Source organism: Harmonia axyridis, chromosome X, assembly GCF_914767665.1.
Source record: "Harmonia axyridis chromosome X, icHarAxyr1.1, whole genome shotgun sequence".
Taxonomy (NCBI): domain Eukaryota; kingdom Metazoa; phylum Arthropoda; class Insecta; order Coleoptera; family Coccinellidae; genus Harmonia; species Harmonia axyridis.
This window is the reverse complement of record NC_059508.1, coordinates 8,253,768-8,278,841: the sequence shown is the minus strand read 5'-3', so window position 1 is coordinate 8,278,841 and position 25,074 is coordinate 8,253,768. Positions and strand designations below refer to the sequence as shown.

Here is a 25,074-nt window from a genome sequence, read left to right as displayed (position 1 = left end):
AAAAATTAAATTTCAACGCGTATGGTCAATTTCTTAAAATATTAATCTATTAAAAAAAATATATATATATTTTCATCAGTTAAAGTTGATTTAATTTGAAAATAAAAATTTTAAATTGTTATAACTTTTTTATAAACAATTAAAAAAAAAAAATTTTTCTCTAGAATTAAAGTTTATAATCATATAAGTAATTTAAAAAAAAAATTATGAGTTTTTTCAATTTTTCAACAACTTATGATTTTTTAAAGTTCCTGTTATCATCCCCTAGCTTTTAGCTACCATATCTCAGTTAATTTCAATTTTAGGAAAAAAAGTTGTGAGAACATTTTTATGTAAAATTTTACGCTCTACAACTTTTATTCGAAACTTTTTTTTCTAACACTTACCATTTCCCCAAAATTTCAAAAAAACCCCTTTTTTAATTTTTTTTCACCCCTTCCCGGGGGTGAATTTGAAAAAACCTTTCACAGTTCGTTTTTAGATGCTTCAAAGTAACTTATATCCAAAATTCAAGTTTTAACCTCAAAATTCGTATTTCATTGGCCATTTTCTTGGACTATACAGTACTCTCGATAATCTTCGACATTCAAAGAGAATATAAATATGGAAATAAATGAGCAGTTAAATCGATTATCTCTTCTTTTTTCATTTTGGCAATCTATAAATGCGACTGCTAACTCTAGATAATTTTTTATTTAACCTTTTGTATCGGTAATCGTAATAAGGAAAACTTTTCGTCATTCGACAAGTATTCGAGTGATATGGAAACAACTCCAAAATATGCATCATTAAATGAGTTAATAACAATTTTTGTTTATCAAACGTGCATGCTGCAGATTTCGCTAATAAAATTCCTGCTGAAATCAAGCTATTAGAGTTGAAAATACCGGAATTATTATGCACTTCGAGATAGGCATAATGTTTAATAACCTAGTATAAAAGCTGCTAATGAGTCGAGATATGGTAAAATTATGAATGATCGTAAAATTATAGCCTTTGAATCGAAATGAGCATAACAAATGTAGGAAACATTTCTATTGTTTTATGAAGAAATTACTCGATGATTGCTTATCAATAATTCGTAATAATGATAGAATTGCAATTTCAAATTATGACCTACAAATGAATGTTTATCCCGAAAATTCAAAGCAATCACAATCAGTGGATAGGATTTTCGATTTGAAAAGTAAATAAGCGAACTTCCACTATGAAAATGCCAGAGAATGTTCAAGTTCACACCTTACGTACATATTGAAAGCTGAAAATTAAATCCTGAATCTTCTATTGGGATCGCGTTAATGATAAAGGATATTTCAAGTAGGTATCATCAATAATATGCAAGTGACTCAAATGAAACCAGCAGTTATCGTCGAAGTATACCTGATATTATTCTTTATATTTATGTATGCATATGCTAGCAATTTTCTATGTATTGTTAGTTATCTTGGAGGATTTCAAATCTAGAGTTACGGTATTTCGTGAATGATATTTATGTTGAAGGCGTAACGATGTTGCAATTAATCAAGCATACAACATAAATTGCACTCAGTAATGACATATCGATTCCGTAAGATAGCATTTGATAAGGCAAACTATCAGAAATTCTGCTGTTGTGGAGAAATAAAGCAAAACGCTCAGCAATCATAATGCCCTTGATTCGTTATTCATATGGTAATTTATCTTGGAGTTTGAAGACATAATTCTGTATCTTTCCAACAAGATATCCATATGAGAAATACGTGTCGTGTATAAATCAAAGCGAAATAGGAATATGCACAATTTTCCTGGAAATGTGAAAAAGTACGAACTGAAGAGTTAGAATTCTGATACCCTCACCTTTAGATCTTTAATTTCATGTCGGTTGCCGATAAATCGGTCTGAACGAAGAATGTTAAACATTACGTGATTATTGGAAGGTACTTCAAACATCATATGCACGGTTCATTACCTCAACATGGTTCAATTCACTGAAAAACCACAAATCTTTCGTTATTGATGGTTACACGACATTTGTACGCCGTTCTTTAGCATAGACCCAGGGGCGTCACTTATGTATATCGATAATAATATAACGGGTCTCATAGATCGCCACATTTCTGAATTTGTCTCAATTCGAATCATTAAGATGTAACTATGTAGAAGGCTTGTGCTGACATTTTCGAAATTGGATAAATGAAGTCCAACTGTTAGCTTTCAATGTTTGGGCAGGAAACAATAGTTTAAAAATTGTAAAGAAAGAAATAGGTATCGACTTTGTAACTGGATAAGGGGAATAATATATCGGGTAGAAAGTCGCTTAAAGATCTTATTTAAGTTCTTTATTAAATTTAGCCAATCCTTAGACCATTCACATGGCCATCTTCAGGGGAATTCAATCCGAACCTAACAGTGCAAAGTCAGGCAGAAACATAATAATGAGAGTCAGATCTAAAAATAAAACATCTATAGGTCTCAAAATTAAAAATTATAAGGTAGCTATAATCCACAATTCAGGTACAAAAATTTGATTTGTGTACTTTAAAAGGTAATTGACGTATTGGATTTGACTAGCATAATTTCATAAATTTGTAGCTTTGACCTAAATTGTGGATTATACCTACCTTCTAATTTTTAGTTTTTTCTGGCTGTCTTGGCACTGTTAGATTCAGATTGATTTGCCCATTGATGGCCATTTGAATGGTCGAAAGCTTGACTGAATTTAATAATAATAAAGAACTCAAATAAGTTCTTCAAGCGACTTTCTACCCGATATATTATTCTTCTTTTTAAATAGTTTCATTTTTCTCATGCCTCTCTTTTCAAACAAATGACAAATTTCCAAAAAAAAATTTGTGTTAGATGCAATAAAAACCCTTCCGAATCCTACTGTTGAAAATACAAAATTCAAGTGCCACGTATTCCGAACAGATGTCTTTTCCACCCGCATTACTGCTTAATTTAATTTGTTAGAAAAATTTTCATTTTTAAGTCGTTAGGACGACTAACCATTATTCAAGTTTGTGATGAATTCCCTGTTTACATTAGGAAACTTAAATCAACAGTTAACCTGTTAATCATGCAATGTTGTTCACCCACCCTACAACTTAAACACATTCAAATTGCACATTCACTATATTTCCTGAAAAATTCGGTTTCAGATTGATGAATACAGTATTTATATCTTTCACGAAGAGTTAGATGCATTTAAGTTTTGAAACCTAAATAGTGCTTAATGGCTTGAACAACATGAAATGAGAATATTCATGTTCATTAATTATCCAAGTATCTTGAAATAGAGTTTGAAAGCAGATATGAATTATAATCTATTTAACACATTTCATTCAATCTTATTTATTGCATTCACTAACTGAGTGTTAGATGAAGTGATCAATCATAATGCATGGATTTTACTCAATTTTATTGATCTCTGCTCTTAATAAAATGTTCTCGGTATATTTTACGCTGTATTCGAATTCGAGTTGAATTTCATAACTTCCAAAACCTTGGACATTGTCGACAAAAGTTTTCTAGGGCAGATCATTGAACCATCGCTTGTTGAATTTTCTATGATTCTGAATGCACGAAGCTTGCAATGATTATTCTATATATATATACACACTGAATATCAACCGCATTGGATCTGTAGTCACGGAAATATTAGGTTCTTATTTTCCAATATTCTTCTTGAATTTTATGGGTTTGATGGTGATATCAGCTAGAAAGTTGGCACGGAGCTTTGAATTATCATATAAACACCCGTAATCTCAACACCATCCGTTTTGTGATCATAGAAATACATAGAAGAGCACTCCATCTGGATGATAAAACTGTTCTGAACAAACTAAATGGAGTTAAAACAAGAGTATGAGAACTGTTCAAGGATCATTGGGACAAGAAACTAGAGTATTGGAAATGGAAGACTTATTGTGGAGAATGGCTGCAATACTAACCGATAAAAGAGAAAAGTTTAACTTATCGCAAATTACTGATGAAAAAGTCGAATTGTTTGAAGATTCATTTGAAGGATAGCACGGTTCAAACAAAATCCAAATAACCAGGATAGGCAAGCAATTCGAATATGATGGACCGATCCAACAGAAGGGTTCCATTTATTTAATAAATTTAAGAGAGAAGAAATCACAGAGAAAGCTACTAAGGGGGCAATCGAAGAAATTCTAAGAAAAATGAAGAACAGAGAATTCCTGGAAATCATAACTCAATATACCATTTTGAATTTCGGAAAAAATACTCCACGGTTCCCGATTGGCGAGATTGATGAAGAATATAATGGAAGTTAATATATTGACATGCATAGGGGCCAAATTTTTGGACATAGAAAAAACCTTCGACAAGATATGGCACCTAGGATTGATGTGTAAAATGAAGAAACTCAAATACCCAACAAAGCTGGCGGAAAAAGTACTCGTGTATAGCAAAAAAGGAGTTCGTTGTCAACATACAAGGAGCCAGGTCGACAACAAGGTATACTGCAAGGATCTGTTAAAGGCCCCCTGCTATTTAATATTTTTAAGAGAAACATGAAAATTTAATTATACCTACTACAAGATGATGAAATCGGCTTAAAAAAAGAAGTCAACGTTTTACAAAACAATTAGGAGATAATACTAAAAGAACGAAAAGTCTGAAAACAAAGCATCAAAAGGAAAAAAAATTGTGTGGTATAGGATTGAAATTGGACAGCGTTGAGTTGATATTATGTCCGAACAGATTAGAATCACAAACATTCATTTGCATTACACTCAAATTACGGTCATTATTTTGTTTTTCGTTGCATTTGCAACTGTTCTGGATTTGTGAAAGATGAAATAACTCATTCCATAAACGATTTCGCGTTCAACTATTTTCTTCTTTATTATAATTATCACTCTATTGACAATGAGTTATTGTTTCATAATTTGACAGTACCATTAATTAATAAAAGTTTTTATTCGAAACATAAATTATGTTATAGAAGGATTTTTATTCAGGTCGAACTAATTATCGCCCGAAATCATATTTATGCGTTTTGAACACGAAACTATTATTAAACTGTCATTCTCTTTCGAAACTTACGTTGGGCGGTCTAGCACTATCTACCTCCCATTACTTTGCTCGAACTAGTCTAGTATCGTTTATCTATTACGGCTGTTGAACACTAACCTCCTGATCTTCCTAGGTTTTCGGTTGATTTAATTTTAATAAATAAGGTAAGAACTGAAGAAGTTGTTTGATTTAGAAAGTTCATACAATTCACATTTTGGCCAGAGTTAAATGTAATAATGTAAATGAAAAATTGATATTTCCTCTCCAAAATAATGTTGTTCAATGTTTGTGAAATATATAAAGGGAACATTTAAATAGAACAATTTTCCTTTGCTGTATTATGTAATACATTTGAACAGAAGAAACGATATCTACTAATGAAACTTCAATTTTCGTCACATGTCTCAACTTTTTCTTCAAAACACTATCAATTTCGTTTTCTGAATCAAAAAGGTTTAATTGTTTTCTGAAACGAAAAGCAAAAGGATCAAGGGCGTAGATGTTTTTTTCCTTGGGGGGGGAACAAAAAAAACTTTTTTCGACGACAACTTTTACTCATATTTGTAATGTGAGAAAAATAAGTTTGATTACGAAGTTTGAACCAAATTACTCGCACCAATTTTTTTTCATTACCAATTCGGTTGTTCTTACCTCATACTGGATGTTCCTAAATTAGAATTCCGGAGGAAAATGAGAAATTCCTTGGATAATTTTAAGAATAAAAAGTCCCATGAATATTTCTAGTGTGTCATAGTTTTTAATGATGCTTATATCAGTTTATCAAATCTTTATTAATCTTCGCTACAGAGTGGGTAAATAAGTACCAAAACTTATAGTAATATTCATTCATTACAACTTACTAGCTGGATCTTTATAATAATTTGGATTTTCCTGAGGATTAAAACAGAGCTGTTTGAACTTTTTTCTCGAAATCTATAGCAGGTACGATAAAACTATAACAAACCATTAATGTAGTGCTGGACCAGAGTTACTTTTTAACTTTTTCTGAACTACCAGCGGTTCACCAAAAATAGTGCTGAAGGAAAGAATCAGGCACCCTTCCAGAAAAAATATCACCCTGTGGATTTGCACTCTTAATTAGCATATAACATGATGAAAACTTTAAATTTGAATATCTATGGCCTATTCAAATTGAATATTTTGTGAAGGGATGGCTATGAGGAAAAATTTGAACTTCAACACCTGTATCTCAAAAACAAAGTGTTTGGGGACTCATGTCATAGGACTTTTTTCTTGAAATGGTCCGAGAAATCATTTTCATTTATACCTCCAATTGCGGAACACCGTGTAGGTATAGTCAATTCAAAACTGGTGTCTTTACAAATAAATTGTAATTTGAATGAAACACAATAAATGATGCAACACATTCCAATTCTGCAATTTTATATTTTTCAAATGTTGGGGGGAGTTGAGGGGTTGTAAAAACCCCCAGTACTCCCCTCATTTCTACGCCCTTGAATAAAATCGCATCATCTTGGTGACCATCGCATTTCTGGCCATTGCCAGGATATTTGTACAATGATTGGCTCTAGAAAAAAACAAATGTTTCTGATTCGATAAAAAATTGAGAAATTTGTTTTCGATAAAATTGGGGCATATCGATTAATACAGTATTGGCTTTTCAAATTCCCATCACTTGCCATCATTTCTGATAACCAATTCTAAAATTGTTTATGATTCATCTACCTACGGTACAGTAACCCCATCAGAACTTGCTCTCATGGCGTGATGAACTGAACGATTTCTTTGACCCCTGATTTATTCGTTGGATGCAAGTTGGCCATAGCGTCTTCGATGTACCTACCTGGCATTATACCAATTACGAGAGGTTATATGAAATAATCCAAGAATGCTCCTCAACTAACTTTTGTTAGGTTAAGTTTTTGTTGAATTTATAATATGAACACATTTTCTGTACCTACGATCGAAAATTTCAGAACCCAGAATATTTCAACAATAACATGAACTTGAAATTCACACATTATGAACATTAGTTCTTATAATATCTCTCATATTATTGCTTTATGAAAACTCAAATATTATTATTTTGTGAGACATTTTCATGGCTCTGAATGGTTAAAACATATTCTACTTCTTCAGTTTGAAATTTATTGTAATCAGTGCAAAAATTCCATAACATTGTGCGAATAATTTCTTATAAAATCGAGACAATAATTCACCCTCTGTTAAAATATTGTGCAGCATATTCTTTCGTTGTTCTCCTCTGCGCCACCGTTATCATCATTTGATTCTTCTGGCTCCTCGACAACAGTTTCCAGGATGGCACTTCCAAAGGGATTTCTACGTTGTTCTGGTTCTTCTTCTTGTTCTTCAACGTCATCGACTTCAGTGTTCACGCTAGGAACCCCATCAGATGAGTTCTCACCTTCCAAACTGCTACTTTTTTTCTCGTAAATCTTGTGCCAGATATCTTTAAATTTTTCCCTTATTGGTGTCAGTGAGATGCGGCTAATACCGTTGGAAGCTGTATCTTCAGGGATATCACAAGTACAGAATTTTGCATCCATTTCTGGAAACGCGAACACTTGGATGGTGTGTTTGGAAAGGTCTGGAGCAAGATCGGTCGACATATGCGTTAAGGTTTTGTTTCTGAATGGAACACACAAAAGAGCAAATTATGGTATCGGTCATTTTATAGCTCGTTTCGAATTGAAATCGAGCTGTAGTTGAATCATTTTATTTTCTCGATAAGGATTATTTTTCATTGTGATTCAACACTTTTCATACAGGCTGTTTCAAAATTTCTCCAATCACCATTACAAGATTCTACCAACCTGATGTCATAGATAGTCCCATGTCGTCTAAAAAAACTGTGGAATTGTTTATATAACATCAATTTTAATGATCTTCCTCATGGCATCGGAATGCATCAACATTTTTTAATCTGGATAACATTTAATTTCCTATATTTTAGCGTTGTAGAAGGTGATCTAATTAGTGCGTTGGTGTTCTCAAGTGATATAATAATAAGTTCAAGTGTCTGAGTGATCAGTGTTATATTTTCCTTATTCATTAAGCTAATAGAGTCACCACTTTAATGAATTGATACAACACCAAAGTTTTAACTGAACTAAGTAACTATGTTTCCACTCAATTTTAAAAACCAGCTATATGACTTTTGGATTATACAATTAACAATAATAATCTAAAAGTTATAGGGATCAAAGATGTCACTCTCACAACCTATATCTATATGAGTCATGTCTCTGTATGCGTCCGATTAGATCAATTAATAATGATGTAATCCTGGATTTTTTACATATTATTAGGGTAGACTTCATGCCTAAACCGTTTGATCAAAAATGAACATCATAGTCCAACTTGACAGTATGATGAAAAGGAAGATGCTCTTCACTAAATTGTTGGATCATATATAAGCAGGCAAGCAGCAAAATCCCGGATACCACAAAAAATACTGAGCTTTGAAAATCTTTCATGTTGATCCATATGTTACGTTTAATTGTTCATAACGATATTAATTGAATTTGGATGATCAAATCCACTTTCACAACTCTTATATCGTCTGCATTTTATTTTTTTTAACATTTCAAGTTGTTGTCTCAGTTTGTTGTTACTGTGCTTCTCACTGAATCTTTAATTACACTAAATGGATCACCAATTATCACCACTGTCATTGTACTGTATATTGTAGTGTTCATTCCACTTCATAGGATTTCATTAGTGTTTTTTTCATGATAAATTGAATTTTGGCAGTGAAGGTGGTGAGGCTTGGTATACAATTCATGATTATCGCTATATTCAATTCCTTTTCTCGACCTAGCAATCCAACATATTTTACGTAAACTGTCCTGATCTAAATCAAACTGATGTGATAAATCACAGTTGTTTCAAGTGGTATCCTCTCGATCCTGTTATAACTTCTACCGTTCTACCACCCAGTCGAAAACTATTCCGTGAGTGACCATCTCGAGACCGTCAAGGTATCGAAATTGCAGGCAACGGAAAGTTTATTGAACTAGGGGATCCAAACTCATTAATTTCGGTTGAAGAGAACGCCGTGGCGCCCTGCAGCATTCGAATTGTGGTCTTTTTGCACATGGACAACGGAATTGGGTCAAATGAGACACTCTTTCGTGTCTCGGTCATAGAATGGGGCCGCGTGCTATGGACAGATCGTTTACCATAAGTTTTTTTTTATGATTGCCACCGTTTTGAAGACTTGGAGGTAGTTTTGATTGCTTTGTCGTGGTGTTATATGTCGTTAGTTTGAAGAGTTAATGAATCCGGTGTCCATAACATCAACCTGACCTTGGGTGTTGAAGCTTCCTAGCCAAGATCAGAAATATTCTCTTGCTAATCCATTAAAAAGGGCTTTCTTCATATATTTAATGGAATTCAGTAGTGGTCATCTTCCCAATTTGGTTTATTACTCCAACTTAATTGATTACGGGTTTCATTCATGATTTTTACGAATCATCTTATGGCTGCACAAAGTATAACAACACTGCCTAGTAGGATATGCTGTACGAACAATCCAATGCAAAATAAAATAAAATAAATATGTGTCTTTAGTGCTTTCTTCACATCTGCCTCATCTATTTCAATGTTAATCCTCTTTTATTCCTTGGTCGTTGGGTCCTGCTCTAACGATAATTCATAACAAATACTTTACAAATTTTCGTTTAAAAGAGATTCCTCATTCCGATTGCTTTCCACCTAATACATATGGAAATCTTATTTTTGTGTTATCATCAGAGAAAGATCAGGTATATTTCAAGAAATTAGGACTATATTTAAATGAAAAACACTTATTGGAAAATGAGTTTCTTCTATTCGATATCAACATTGATGATACAAACCCCGCAAAGATTTTCCCGAGGATTTTCCATATTCTTTTCAATTCTAGTTCTATAAATGTCACTGATAACGTGAAATTAGCTGCCAGTTGCCGCAGACAGTTAAACCGCAGGAATTTTAGAGCACCGCATAGGTGACAGCTAACGTCATGTTGTCAATGAAATTTTAATCCGGAGGGGACAAAATTGGGTTTACATGTTTAACTGGACGATCCGAAGCAACCATAGGCTAGTCAAAAATTGAACCTATCGAAGTATATTATTCCTAGGAAATCCTCAATAGCATTGTATGTATGTTGGAACGTTTAAGAGTTTTTGGGCTGGAAATGGCTTCAAAGGAAGTTAGACTCACTGATGACGACTTCTTCCTCAAAGTCGATTATTTCTGTTCGACCGGCCTAAAAAAGGATAGATTCGGATCTCGCAATTAATTGGCGGTCGAGTTTGTTGATGGGCATAAAACGACTAAGGGTTCCGTGAATATGGCTGTACGAAATTTTGTTTTCCTGTTAATTTCAAAACAGCAGAATCGATTAACTCGTTAAGAATATTTTGGGAGGTGATTATATACGTCAAAGTAAGTAAAAAATTTCATATAAACATGTGTCCGCAAATGAGCCGTTTTGGAGATTTTTTTCGGTTTTCAAATGAACTACTAGCACTAGCGCACCCAAATACGATATTCGATTTATTTTCATCAAAAAATGTTTTCTACAAAAGTTTCACGAAATCGACTAGTGTTTTTTAAAATGATTTTACTAAATGAGATATATACAGAGTGGCCAACATTTTGATTGCAACTTCATTTTTTCAAATGGAACACCCTGTATATTTTTCTTTATTGGACTAGCCGTTTTTCCCCTGATTTCGAATATATAACAACTGTTTGGCCTATCTCTCTTATTCTGACTACCTCAGAGTTTCAAATTTTAAGAACCACCTGGCAAACTAAGTAATCAGTTTTCAAGTGGAAGGCTGCGATAATTCCAAATGCCCTTTTTTGAGTTATCTGGTTGGCAACGATATATCACATACGTTTGTGGAAAAAAAGTGGAAAAGTGGAAAAATAAGAAATACAAGGAGAGAATATATGGAGTTCCTCCAAATCATCCAATCCAATTGATAGTAAAAAACGTATATCATATCGTTGCCAACGAGATAACTCAAAAAAGGGCATTTTGAGTTATCGCAGCCTACCACATGAAAACTGATTACTGAGCATGCCAGTTGGTTTTGAAAATTTGAAATTCTGTGGTACTCAGAATAAGGTAGATAGGCCAAACATATACATTCGAAGTCAGGGAAAAAAGAGCTAGTCAAATATAGAAAAATATAGAGGGTGTTCCATTTGAAAAAATGAAGTTGCGATCAATATTTTAGCCACTCTGTATATATTTCATTTTGTGAAATCATTTTTAGAAACACTATTCGATTTCGTTAAACTTTTGTAGAAAACATTTTTTGTACCTCTTCTAAATTTAAAGGGGGGGTCAAATTATGGTGAAAAACCCTGTACTTCCTGCATTGAAATGGACAGTGGTCATTTGGAACATCTTCTGTAAAACACTAGAAGTCAAAAATGAATCGAATATCTTCTGTAATTTATAGTATTTGTCTCATATCTTCAAAACGGCTTATTTGCGGACCCATGTTTATATGGAACTTTTTACTTATTTTGAGGTCTAGAATTAGACCCCAGAATATTGAAACATTGGTTTTCAACGCAATTGGCGCATGAATGGACAAGCGCTCAAAAGCTTGCCTAATTTTATTTATTTAGATTTTCCCCTCGAAAAGTCTGCCGTTTGTGAAAAAAATACACGGCTATCGCCTGCATAATTTCTGAACTAAAGAGGAGGATCCGCGGGTACTTTCACCAATCTGAAAGTTATGATAATACCAAGTGACCAGCACATCTATAGGGGGATCGAGTGTTAAAACCACGTCCGCATAGCGGTATGGGGGTTAGAGTGCATAACATCCAGTCGAGTTTTAATCCCGTGCTAATGATTATTAAAGAGCGGACTGTATAATCTAATTTATATTTACCGATTGCGATTGTTCTAATTGGGATACAGCGTTGACTGAAGAATGCGAAGCATGGACTGTTCTCAAGGAAGTGTAGAGAATTGTAGACTATGCGTCTCCATGATTGGGCGCTCCATGGAGCCCGACGTCGGTGGGTGGATCTGTATCGCGGATAGTACTCCGAACGGGGGGCCAGGGGGGGCCGGAGGGGGGCAGGAGCGGGGTCAGCTCGTGACCTCAGGCCGAGGGGTACACGGCTACTTTCCCACGGATCCGCCCGCTATATCTAGCGCTCTTCATCTGACTCGGGCCTGTCATTAAATATGGCAATATGTGGTGAAGTAATCCAAATACATGTTCAACTGTATCGGTTATGACACCAATTGCTAAATTGCACTACTCCACGCCACCCATTCGAAAAGTAACAATAATTGCGATCGCCAGAAACGGATATATTCAAATAACTGAAATACGTTCATCCCGTGATTTTTTTTTTTTTTTAGAGTTCACCGAACAGATTGCTCTATCATTTCGTTACAATTGCTGTAATTTTCGAATTTTGAAACGGGAATGGTTCCAAAAATCTCAAACGATGAGGTTCAACTCAATAAAGACGAATGTGTCCTCAAATTCGATTCTGCCCGTCTGGTGGTAAACACGATAACTTTCAAATAGCAGATGCATCCGTTCCCAAGTTATCTTGTATACGGTATACGGTATTACCCAATATTTTCGAAACCACGAAACCGACGAAGTTTAGATTTAATAATATTTCAATTACAATACTTATATTTATTTATATATGTACTACATCATATTGTACACTATAAATATTCACCGTCAATAATTTTCACTGTTTGTCATAAAAATTCAGTCAAATTTAAAAACAAATTACATACACATACATTTTAATATTCGTTTAGGCTGTATATTGTGTTCTGCAGCAATAATTCCTTCACTCTTTTATTGAAACTTTGTTCATTCAAGCTTTTTATGTAATCGGGCAATTTATTGTATAATTTTATACATGTTAAATATGGGTCTTGACGAGTGAAGGCTGAAAAGTTATCCCTAAGTATGTTAAAGATGCATTAATCGACTTTTTGGTAGTAAAATTTAGCTTTCGAGTTTTTTCATTTGTATAGCTCCCTGGAGGATTCGTATTTATAATGTCATAACACAAAAATATAAAGCAAATTACCAAAAAATTACCCAATAATGCCATGACAACAGATGCGATCGCGTTGAGATTTTATAAGTAAATATAAAATAAGAATTTTGAAAGAGAATCATACCACGTGCTTTTTTCGTGATCTGCCAAAGTTTAACTCATGCACCCTCCTTAGCATTTTTGAAATTCCACTTTTTTAAGAAAGTGTGAAGCAATCTCAAACGTTCCTCTGATTTACCGTCCTTTTCTACAACATTTTTACATTCATTTTTGATTTTGGAGGAACTATTTTTTCAGGCTTCGACAAGACGTCTCGAATGATATTTTTATGTTAAAATATGTTTGTTCGGAAAGTTACATCATACATATTTTCATTCTGCAATAATAAATTCATCTAATTCTTTTTTTTTGCCATTCCAAAAATATTAATAAATAAGGACTTTCCGCAATGACGTACTCTTTTAAATGAATTATATTGAAAACCTCTTTTAAATCGATGATCTCTAGCCAAAAATAAAGCTTACTAATTTTTGAACTGATCGCTTAAACGGTAAAGATCCCTGTTAAGCTTCATTCAAAATTTAGTGATATTCATGCCGGGATTCCAAAGGATCGTATCATCAAAACACCTCATCTGCAATAACATCACAATAAATCACTTATACCAAAATCATACCAAATCATACCTATATTCAAAACAGTTCTGTGTGTTCTAAGGGCACATGCATGAATGAAGGCTCAAAAGCACCTGACGATTGTTCTTCACAAAGTCAAATCATCGCATATTTTACTTTGCAAGAGATAACTAAACTTGTACTTAGGTATAACATATCGAATTTCATATAATATTGTCTTACCTTGCATACTAAATACACTGCGCAAAAAAATTAACGCACATTATGGAAATCTCAAATTTACTCTACAACTGAAGGTGTTCCCAATGATAATTATTCTTATCAGAATTATGCATGCATATGTTATCCACTTTCAACGTTTTTCTTCAATACAGATGTTTTTCCCAGCAGGAATAAAAAAAAGATGAGATTATCAGATTTTGAATGTATTGGCTCCATTCTGAAATTAGTTGTTCACGATCAATTCTAGTGATCAATAGTTTTTCTTTCGTTTGATTTTCTACACTCGATCGCTATGCAACGCGAAACACTCAATTTGACCCAAGAGGAATGTGCCCAAGCGGTAGTTTTGCGAGAAGAAGGGTGGACATACACAAGAATTGCAGAAAGGTTTGGAGTTTCTCATACAAGTGTGTCCAGAATGTTGCAGCGATTCAGAAAGACAGGTATGAATGTCCGAAGACCAGGACAGGGTAGACCACGGGTTACAACTGCCATTCAAGAACGTTACTTAAGAGTTTCTTTGTTGAGACAACGGTTTGCAACCGCTCGCTACCTTCAAAATCAGCTTGAGCAAACTCATGGGGTGCAAATCAGCACTCAGATAACAAGAAATTGCCTCAGAGAATATGATTTAAGGCCTCGTGTCGCGGCAAGAGGCCCAGCTCTTACCCCAGCCCATCGAAGGGCGCATTTGGATTTTGCGAGAGAGCTTATCCATTGGGAAGAGGCTGATTGGGAAAGAGTTCTCTTCACAGATGAGTCTTGATTCTGCCTCTACCATTGTGATCGACGTTCCCTTGTATACAGACGTCCACATGAAAGATATGCTCAGTGCAATTTCCTGAATACTACTGGTTTCGGGGGAGGATCGATTATGGTATGGGGTGGAATATCTTTGACTGCGCGCTCAGACCTAGTGGTCGTTGATGATGGAGCTATGAATGCTGATAGGTATATAAGGAACATTCTTGAAGGGTATGTAGTGCCATTTGCCCCATACATTGGTGAAAATTTCATTTTTATGGACGATAATGCCAGACCCCATCGTGCGCGCATCGTTCAGGAGTACCTTGAAGAGGTTGAAGTCTCTCGAATGGAATGGCCAGCAAGAAGTCCAGATCTCGATCCGATTGAGCAGGTTTGGAACAACCTCAATAGAAGGCTGAGAAGTTCAGAAAATCATCCAGCTTACTCTTAATGACTTAGGAATCCAACTCAGAGAAAGCTGGGGAGGATTAATCAGAACATTTTAAGATCACTCATTTTGAGTATGAACTGTCGTTGTCGAGCTGTAATTAACGCAATGGGTGGAAATACCAAGTATTAAATCACTTATCAGCATTCCAGTATTTTGAAAATTGTTTATTTCTCTTCTTTCACATAAGATTCGGTGAAATCCTGAATTTTTATTCCATTCAATGTGTCTTGTTTCGTTCAAAACCTTCCCGAGAGAACATAAAAAATAAGTTATGAAGTCAATGTAGAGTTAACTTTCATTAAAATTGAGATTTTCAGAATGTGCGTTAATTTTTTTGCGCAGTGTAGTATTAATTTATTGTGACGAATTATTGTTAAACAATAATAAATGCAACAAGTGTGAATATCTTTAAGAGTAGAATATCTTTAATTCATCAGTTGTGACATAGCAGTCAATCGGTTTAACCGCCTACTGCAATGCAATAATAATAATAATCCTCTCATTTGTTTAGACATTTCAATAATGGGGCATACTTTTAGGATATATCCAATTATACATCATTATCACCTTTTTTCGGTTCAAAGTGGAACTTGTTCATTAGATATCCTGCAATAACTTTCCAAGAGGGGTTTTCTACATAAACTTATGGATTTTATACAATAAAAATATGTATTAAACATTTATAATTTCTCATCCATTGATTTGTTTCAAACGCGATTTCATTCTTTGCAATTCCAAGAACATTTGCTGAGGCACATTTTCAGTTTGCATCCGTATCCAAACTCAGACATATGCAAAGAAAATATTGTATTCATATTTCGGTTAGCAATGACTTACTCTCTGATTATTTGTTCTTTATCAACTGATATTTTCTAACAATATTAATATTAAATCCTAAATGCGACCATATTATTCGCAACTTTGTTAATGGAGACATTTCAATCTCACTTACTTGGTTCTTCACAAGTTTAAATCTTGAGATATTTCTGAGAGAAAAAAAAAATCGAAATATTTTTTTTTATTAATAGGTAAGTATTATCAATGTTTCCAATTATGTCATTACAAACTGAAGATCAATACGTTCATTTCTGATTAATGTGTTCATTTATTTGAAAAATTTCCAATGAATTCTGTCTCCGTATAATTAAAAATCAATTAAGTTTTCAACTTGACCACTAGCACAGGGAATCCAACAATAAAATTGATCTTCCAAGCCGGAACTCTGGTTTTCATATCTTATTTTCAATCATAATGAACTGAGCGAAAAACCAGAATATATTTGACGTGGAATTAGCTGTTAGAAGATCACTATGAAATCATAAAGTGATTGTCAGGAATGGAAGGCATATCAGTATCTCATAAATAATATAACAGGATACAGGCCCGTAACTAGCAGTTTATAAATAGCAAATGAAATCCATTGAATCAATTTTTTCCAATGGGTTATTAATCTGAAAATGTCGAATATTTTATTCGGTGTAAATCACATTTATTCATTTGATTGTCAGATAAAACCTTGTTGAAGTATACAAGAGTTTCTTTTTCCATTCTGATATAATTGATTACTTACTGAAAATATTTCCTTGGGTATATTTTTCTATGTATAATACAAATATTATTCCTATTTGATTTTTCATCTTTTTCATCATTATTTTATTTCGAGCACAAAAATTACTTCTCCACAATATAATAAGCGATGTAATATCAAAGAGTTGTCTTATATGGACTGAACTGGCAATATTCTTCGAAGAAATATTTTATAATCGTCTACAATCTGTTTTCTGGGTTAAACCAAAGCACGCTTCGCCTGCTGCAGTCATGTATCCGTACACTACTGCAGAGTACCTATACTTCGATAATATTGATAAACTATAACTTACATGGCCTTTTGTTTATTCTAACATAATTTGCTTTATTTTATAACAATGGTCAGGCTGTACTACCAGATAATGTCTGCAGTTGTTGCATTTTTATACAATATGACCCTCGTCTATAAATGAAATAGTTACAGAGATCAAGACCAGATATTATAGTAACGTCAATCTTCTCAGAAAAATTCTTTTAGGTTCGATTTTTATAGTCTCATCTTACGGCGCTACAATGAATAAAATTCCAACTCGAGTATAAGCTGTGCTCTATCCTTTTGTGAAGTCCAATCTGGTCCTAATTAGCATAGCCTTATAACCGGTAATCATCTATATTGAACATTTTCTAAGTATTAATGGACCAATTACTATTAGCTAAATTAAGATGTGTATAACTTGGGCATCACACCTCTTTCACGATTGCTGAAAAGAATCGAATCAATTAGTATCTAATCTCCATCGAACTGAAATGATTTCAAGGACGAACTTTCAGTTCGTAATTCATTACGAATTTCAATTAGGAGACGTTTTAAATGAACTACAGTAAGTGAACACCTTCCTATATCAATATTCGCTGAAAACGTTGAAGAACTGTTACGTGTAAAGTATGTGGGCTATTATTAATTTTCAGACACGCCTCTGCGCTTTCAGAACGTTTAATATTTGATATATACTTGTCAAAAGCGACAAGTCTTCAGCTTTAGCTGCTCATTCTCGTAAATGCATCGCCCTTGGTTCAAGGCTAGTGCCGGTGGCCTGTTTCATCTCGTATGTTCGAAATCATCAATAGTAAATAAGGCCTGAAACAGGTTGAATTTGATGAGTTCTCAAATCAAATTTGTCATCACAAGCAGGTCGACATTTTTCGAATCACTTTGGTATATGCATAAAAAGCAACTCCAACTCTGGTAGCCATCGACTTGACCCATTTAAACGTTGCTCTCAATGGTATTATGATGACATATTAGAGATCATAAATTTTTTGATAGGCTGTCAACAGAAAAGTATCCGATTTGATAACTAATTATGAAAAACTAATCCATCTTATACCTGTATATTATAGAGGTATTACGATTGATGTTGCTTTTTCCTTGTAAGCGTTGTATATTAATAATAGTGACTAAAGAAGAAATTGAAGAAATTATCAGAACATTGAAAAATAGAAAAACACCCTGAATACAAAATCAAATAATTAAAAACTGACCAGGGGAAACTCGAGATGGAATCGTTAAAATTGCCAGATTCATACTCCAAACAAATGGAAAACGGCGGATACAATATAAATTTGGAAGAAAGGAAAAAAAAGACCCAACGAACTATCGACTCATAAGCCTATTATCGGCAATGAGTAAAATAATAGAGAAATAAATTAACAGAAGTTTAACAGTTTTCGTAGACGAAAAGAAAATAATTCCAGATCACCAGTTTGGGTTTCGCAAAGAGCATTCAACGATCCACCAGCTTGTACGACTTACCGAAAATATTGAGTAGCAAATGAACCTCTCTACAAACACTGGTGCAATATTCTTGGACATTTGATGAAAAGTGACATCAAGGTACAAAATGAAGTTGATTAAATTAACTTACGAAATTAATACAATCGTACCTAGCAAATAGAAGGTCGACGATTAGAGAAATTGAAGCTGGAGTTCCCCAAGGATCCGTGATAGGACCGCTGCTGTTCAACTAATACATCGCAGACATACAAAAAATGAATAGATACAAGATAGACCAGATTGCAGATGACACCGCTATTTAGTATCAGTATAGAATGCGTACTGCACTAGGCTGTTACAGATAGACCTAGATAAACTGATGGAATACTTCAAGAAATGGAAATCCTAAGTGAATACGACGAAAACAATTGCAATGTACTTCGGAGGAACAACAGTGAAGAAAGAGAAAGTAGGAAACGTCAAAATAGAAAATCAGACGATGGAATGGAAAAAGGAAGCAAAATATCCGGGAGTAATTCTAGATAAAAGAATTGACATGGACAGATAAAAGAAAACTGAAAAAAGGCAATAAGAAAGACAGATAAGATGAAAAACCTTTTTCAAAGAACCAAATAGAAGAAAAAAAGTGATATGCAGAAGGGAGAAAAGACTCCCAATTAGACGACAGCATAAAATTGGAGAAATTATAGTAGAGTCGTAGGGAATAAAATTCCAGTCTTTATACGAAAAGAAGAATTGTGTGAAATAAAAGTCCAACCCTTTGTGTGCTCTTAAATTTCCGTCTATTTTTGGATTCACATCTAATTCGATTAGATAAGGGAGAATTGTTAGCCTGAATTCAATATTCAAAATATACCTTCTTTTTCGTTTTCCCCATCTCTTTATATTTCTGCAATGTCTTATTGATTCCATGAAATGTAGTGTGTTACATCTTTCTTCGTTGTTGCTCAGAGCATAAGATCTATTTCTTGAGTTTGGTCCATTGTTTTTTCTCAAACCATTGTTATTGTGAATCTTGAAAGAACGCGTCTAGTATATGACAAGGTTGTTTTCAAAATAAACACCGTTAATTCAAGAAATATTAGCCAGACAACAGCCGCGATCGAAAGATTAGTTGTATTTATGGTCTTTGTTGATGCTTATTATGATATTGAGATACTGACTACAGAGACAACAGTTTTGGTAAGTCTCTCTTATTATGATTCATTCAAGAGTCTAATGATGAATGGATATTCTTATTATGTCTTATCTAATCTGAGAAACTGAACTTCATATTAAAAGTGTTTAAAGCATATAATTAGGCACTATTTATTCTGATTCGGTGTTAAGATAACTAAGTGCGACGTGATGCTTGTGCAGGACGATATAACATTTCAAATCAGACCCGGATTAATATTCTTCATCCCGTATTATTTGGAACTTTACCACCCATATCCATTGAGCTGTTCGAGGAACAAGGTCAGTTTTCGATTCGATTATTGCTTATTAATTTGATTCATGAATATTTCAAAGCAATTTGCTGTGTCATCAACGGTGTCATAATTCTTGTGAATAGATTTCTAGTACGATATGAGAGAATAAAGGCTTAATTCTACGTAATCTACATTCTATATAATTTATTAAAGTGAGAGGGATGCCTTTATTCGAATCTTGGTGTTTTGGAGGTTGAGGAGAAGGCATTTTAAATAATCGCGCATTATTTCATTTACAAAATGAACCGTCAGAAACATGGAATATCCCTGATTATTTCAAAGTTTCGGAATAGAGACAGTTCAAATAAATGTCATCTATCTAATATAGAACTTCGACATTGTGATTGTAAATTGGTGTGGTAACTCAAGAGAAGTTGAGTTATTTTTAGATATCGCCTGCCAGGTGTGTCTTCCAATCAAACCATTCAGTCCCAAGGAAGTCTTCCAGGAAATAAGGAAAAGCTTTTTCATTTATCATAACTTTACTCAATAGAATTAACTAACTAATACTAGAACATCAACTAGGTTTTAGGGAGAACCACTCAGCAATACAACAGTAGTGAACACTATATCGACAAGCTTAGAAGACAATAAATATTGTACTGCTGTATTCTTGGATTCATCTCAAGCTTTCGACAATGTTTGGCATAGTGGTCTACTCTTTAAATTGAAAAAAACTTCTTCCTCAGCCGTATTATTCAATCTTGAAGTCATATTTGACGGATCGATACTTCGCAGTGAAATATGGTGAAGCTATATCAAGTCCTAATAAAAAAAGGAGGCGTTCCACAAGGTGGTATACTGGGCCCATTGCTCTACCTAATCTATACATCTGACATTCCAGAAAATCCAAACACCATATTAGCCTCTTTTGCAGACGATATAGCAATAGTAACATCTCATGAAAATGTACATATAGCCTCAGAAAATCTCCAAAATCACCTGAATGAGCTGGGAAAATGATATCGTAAATGGTGACTTATCATCAGTGGAACGAAGTCAGTACAAGTCACATTTGCCAATAAAAGAAACGTATATCCTCGAGTCAAAATGAGTTGAAATTATTCACCAATTAAAACAGAAGCAAAATACCTCAGCATCCATCTGGAGCAATGCCACTTGGAAACCACACATTCAAGTCAAAAAGAAACAAATAAACATGAAAATCTGACAGATGAATTGGCTCATAGGAAGAAAGCCAAGTTGTCCTTCAGAATAAGATACTGATCTATGAAGCAATATTTAAATATATATGGACATACGGTATCCAATTCTGGGGATGTGCTATGAAATCCAAAATTCAAATAATACAAAGATTTCAATCCAAAATACTACGCTTGATAGTAGATGCGCCATGGTATGTATCAAACTACACTATACATAATGAATTAATGATACAATTTGTCAATGATGAAATTAGAATACGTTCAATTAAATACAATCAAAACTTGGAAGGACATGACAACAGACTCATAAGCCAACTGGCTCGAAACCCCTTACAACGAACATGATTAATAACTTCTTCATGTTAATTTACAAGTAATCACATTTACTTAATACTTAAGAAAAGTAACTTGTAAATTTCAATAAAGGTGTCAAAAAAAACTAATTAAATGAAATGGGTACTAAAGGCACAGAAGAAAATGTGGCTTTCATCCTCGTTCTTCCCTATACGGCGACAGGCAGACGGATATATTCGAATTTGAGGACAGATTCGTCATCACTCTACCATTCGAGACCATTTCTGGTTCAAAATTCGAAAATTAGTGACATTTTAACGGAATGATAGAGCGATCTGTTCGAAGACGAACTATTAAAAGGTAGATTTAGTGCAAAACAAATGCTCAAATCGAACCGACGCGAAGATCGGTGGAATCTGGAATTTTTAACATCTCGAATCACGATTAACGATTCAGCCATTTGTAGACAAATGTAACTGTCATGCATAATGGGAATGGTACAGGATGAAGCAGAAAGGCAATCTTCGAGCCGCGAAGGAGCAGAAACAAGTTTCGTTTAAAATAATTTTTATTTATCAGGCTACAACATAATGGTGTTAAACATGTCATAACTCACGGCCTTTTAAATTGTATAAATATCGTTCATGGGAGGTGCTTAACTGAGTGACATAATAATGTAACTAGTTGAAAAGCAATTTTAATAATTCCCTCAGAGGCAGCATATTTCACTGTTATGAAAAGCCGGTTCATACCTTCAATCGTACCCGCTTGGCGCGATTTTCCATCAAGCTGCATTACACTTCATCTCATTTGAATTGGAGATATTTCAAGGCATGATAGCTTATGAGCCAATTTCATTTATCGCTGCAAGTGCTGTAATAGGTGATGCATTCATTGTGTTCACTGAATATCATTCTAACAGCACGCAGTTTTGCATTTTCACCGTAGGGCTCTTTTGCTCATAAAATGGAATCGTTTTCCGTTTTATTCATTATTTAATATTGGTTCATCAATTCAATTAATAGTAATTCGAAGTAGTATGAAAATTTTATCCTCCTTAAATTCTTACAGCTGAAAAAAATGTATTTAAATTGTTCTATCAATTCTTGCATTCGGTTAAAAAAATAACGATGAGGTTTAATATAGAAACTGGAAAGTCCTGAGTTTTTGGTTGGATGGCAAAGTCGGGAAGGACTAGATCCATTCTTTCTCGTTATAATGAATCAATATATTTAGTCTTTATCGCCATCATTGAGCTGTATTGATGATGACTCATCCTTGAAATGAATTTGGGATAGCGAAATGGGCACTTAAACTGAGACTTAATGATTCCGACTAATTTTATCAAAGCATTAAAAACCTTCATATCAACAACCAAACAAGAGTGTTGCCCAATTTATCATCACCTTTTATAATTGACATTTCCACTTCGAGTAATAATGTTAGAATTACAATTTCAAGATAAAGCATGATGGGTAGTGAGAATTAGTAGGCTGTTGATGATTCTTGATCTGAAATGTTAAAATTCATTTCATATTGGTGAATGGGATTTCCTCCATTTTATAATTTTTGATCTCTCAAAATCCAACTCTTAAGAAGGATTACCACCACGTGATTTTTGCGTATCAGTCACTTTGGTACCCATTCATCTCCTTTCTGGTGCTTTTTGGTGTTTTTTTTCCAGAAATATTTCAAAAATACATCAGTACTTTGTACAAACTACATATCATCAAGTGACCAAATTTTTTTTTTTATTTTTCATTCGCAAATTAAAAATATTAACTTACCACGTGGTGGTGTTCCTTCTTAAGACATTACAATATTTTTGAAAGAATAAATACATGTCACAGCACAATGAAAATACTAGATTTTTGAACTGGGGTATATTCTAGATTCTATTATTATATTGTACCTACTTCAAAACGTATTCTGTGGAATTATCTGGAAAAGTATAAATAAATATCGAACGGTTCCAACAATTTACAAATAATTGTAGATACTCGAATAATTCGATATAATTAACCAAAATCATTATGTGCACTTCCCCTCTATATATTTATTCAATTAGGACAATTTTAGATTCAAATGAGAGAGGATCACATAGTACCTACATACACATACAGGATGTGTGAACTCCCCGAAAGTAATCGATAGCTGCTTGCATAAAGGATCTAATAGAGTTGCGTCGACTGACATCTACATGCATGGATATAAACTTTGCAATCATATTGCAGTTTTGTGTAAGCAACTGTATGCTATAAATTCATAGCTGGTCGTTCTAGTTTCTATTGCGCATCAGTGCAGAGTATTCTATTTTAGAAATATTCTCGCCGAGTCATGAATATGGATTAAAAATATTATATACAGATTATTTATGTTTTCATTTGAATAATTATTACGGCTTTCGCTATTTTCCTTAGTATTTTCCCTTTAACAGAACATTGGATACAATACAGTAGGTATTAAACTGAATATTCTTCTGCTGTTTAATTCAATTTTAGATCAATCAAAGTTTGATTGATTGATCATAATAAGTATACAAAATATATGGATAAGTATGAATAATCAACAACTTAAAAAGTAGAACGATCACATGTAACAAAGTAAAGTAGTGTCGTGGCCATCTCGAACTCCAGATTTTCGCCAACTGAGCACTTTATGAATAAATGATTCCTCAATTCGAGAAAACTGGAACTGCCTAGAGGAATGAATGCTAAATGTATTCATGTTCTTCATTTTTTCTAAGATGAATTTTGGGGATTGTTTACGCAGCTTAGACTAAGAAACATATACACCCATAGTTGTTGAAGTTTAATATTTAATTCAACCATTATTGGATATTATAATTGAATCGTTATCCTGCATTCATATAGTTTCAATATTTTCAAAAATATTTGGTAGTATATTTTGACCAGTTGACCTGCAAGTTTAAAGATCGGTTACAGTATACGCTCTTTAATTTGCTCTTGATATCATAAAAAATTGAGAGTAGGTTTCAGCTTAAAGATTACCCTTCCTGATAGAGAATCATTAAAGAATATATTACTTGGTCAGCGCATTACTTTGGTTGGAGCACTCGGGCACACCACAATTCCACTACAGATAAAGTCTTCGAGAACTGGTTGATAATTACACCTAAACCGAGCTCGTCCTAACGTATTGTCTCCCAGGTTTATCAATTTAATTATAAACTCAATATTCCAACCATCGATTTGTATTATTAATTCCAATTACGAAATAAGATATTGGATGAAATTACGATGATTCAATTTCAGAAACAGATATTCTGTTCGTAATATCAATTTATATTTTCTTGATTGCTTTCACCGTATTCTCGAACGAATAAGAACTTGGTATCTATATCCCAGAATTGAAATGATGATGGGTTAATTTTTTTCGATAGTCATTCTTACCGTAATACCATTCGTAGAAAGAATACTGGTTATGGGATCTATCCGATCTTGGATCATAATTTTTTCTTGTTTCAGGCATTGAGTGGCTTTCTCATGATGATGACGCAAAATGGTAAACTGTTGTACATATCAGACAATGCCGCAGAATACCTAGGACATTCCATGGTGAGTGAAATCAAGGTGCGCATTTTTTTTCCAGGCAAAGAAAAATTTATACCCTTATAGCCAATTTTCTGTAGTAGACCCTAAAATGTTTAATATTTCTGCGACAA

At 33.7% G+C, this 25,074-nt stretch overlaps 1 protein-coding gene across 5 annotated transcripts in view; it reads left to right on the top strand.

Annotated features, from left to right (window-relative positions):
- Positions 1-25,074, top strand: part of LOC123686401 (neuronal PAS domain-containing protein 4) — a 157,498-nt gene that overhangs the window by 115,108 nt on the left and 17,316 nt on the right. For 3 of the 5 annotated variants that reach the window (XM_045626487.1, XM_045626488.1, XM_045626491.1), the window contains exon 4: positions 24,878-24,982. In XM_045626487.1, coding sequence (XP_045482443.1) covers positions 24,878-24,982 — 105 coding nt within the window. The remainder of the gene's footprint in view (positions 1-24,877; positions 24,983-25,074) is intronic. The other 2 variants (XM_045626489.1, XM_045626490.1) reach the window with 1 other exon arrangement.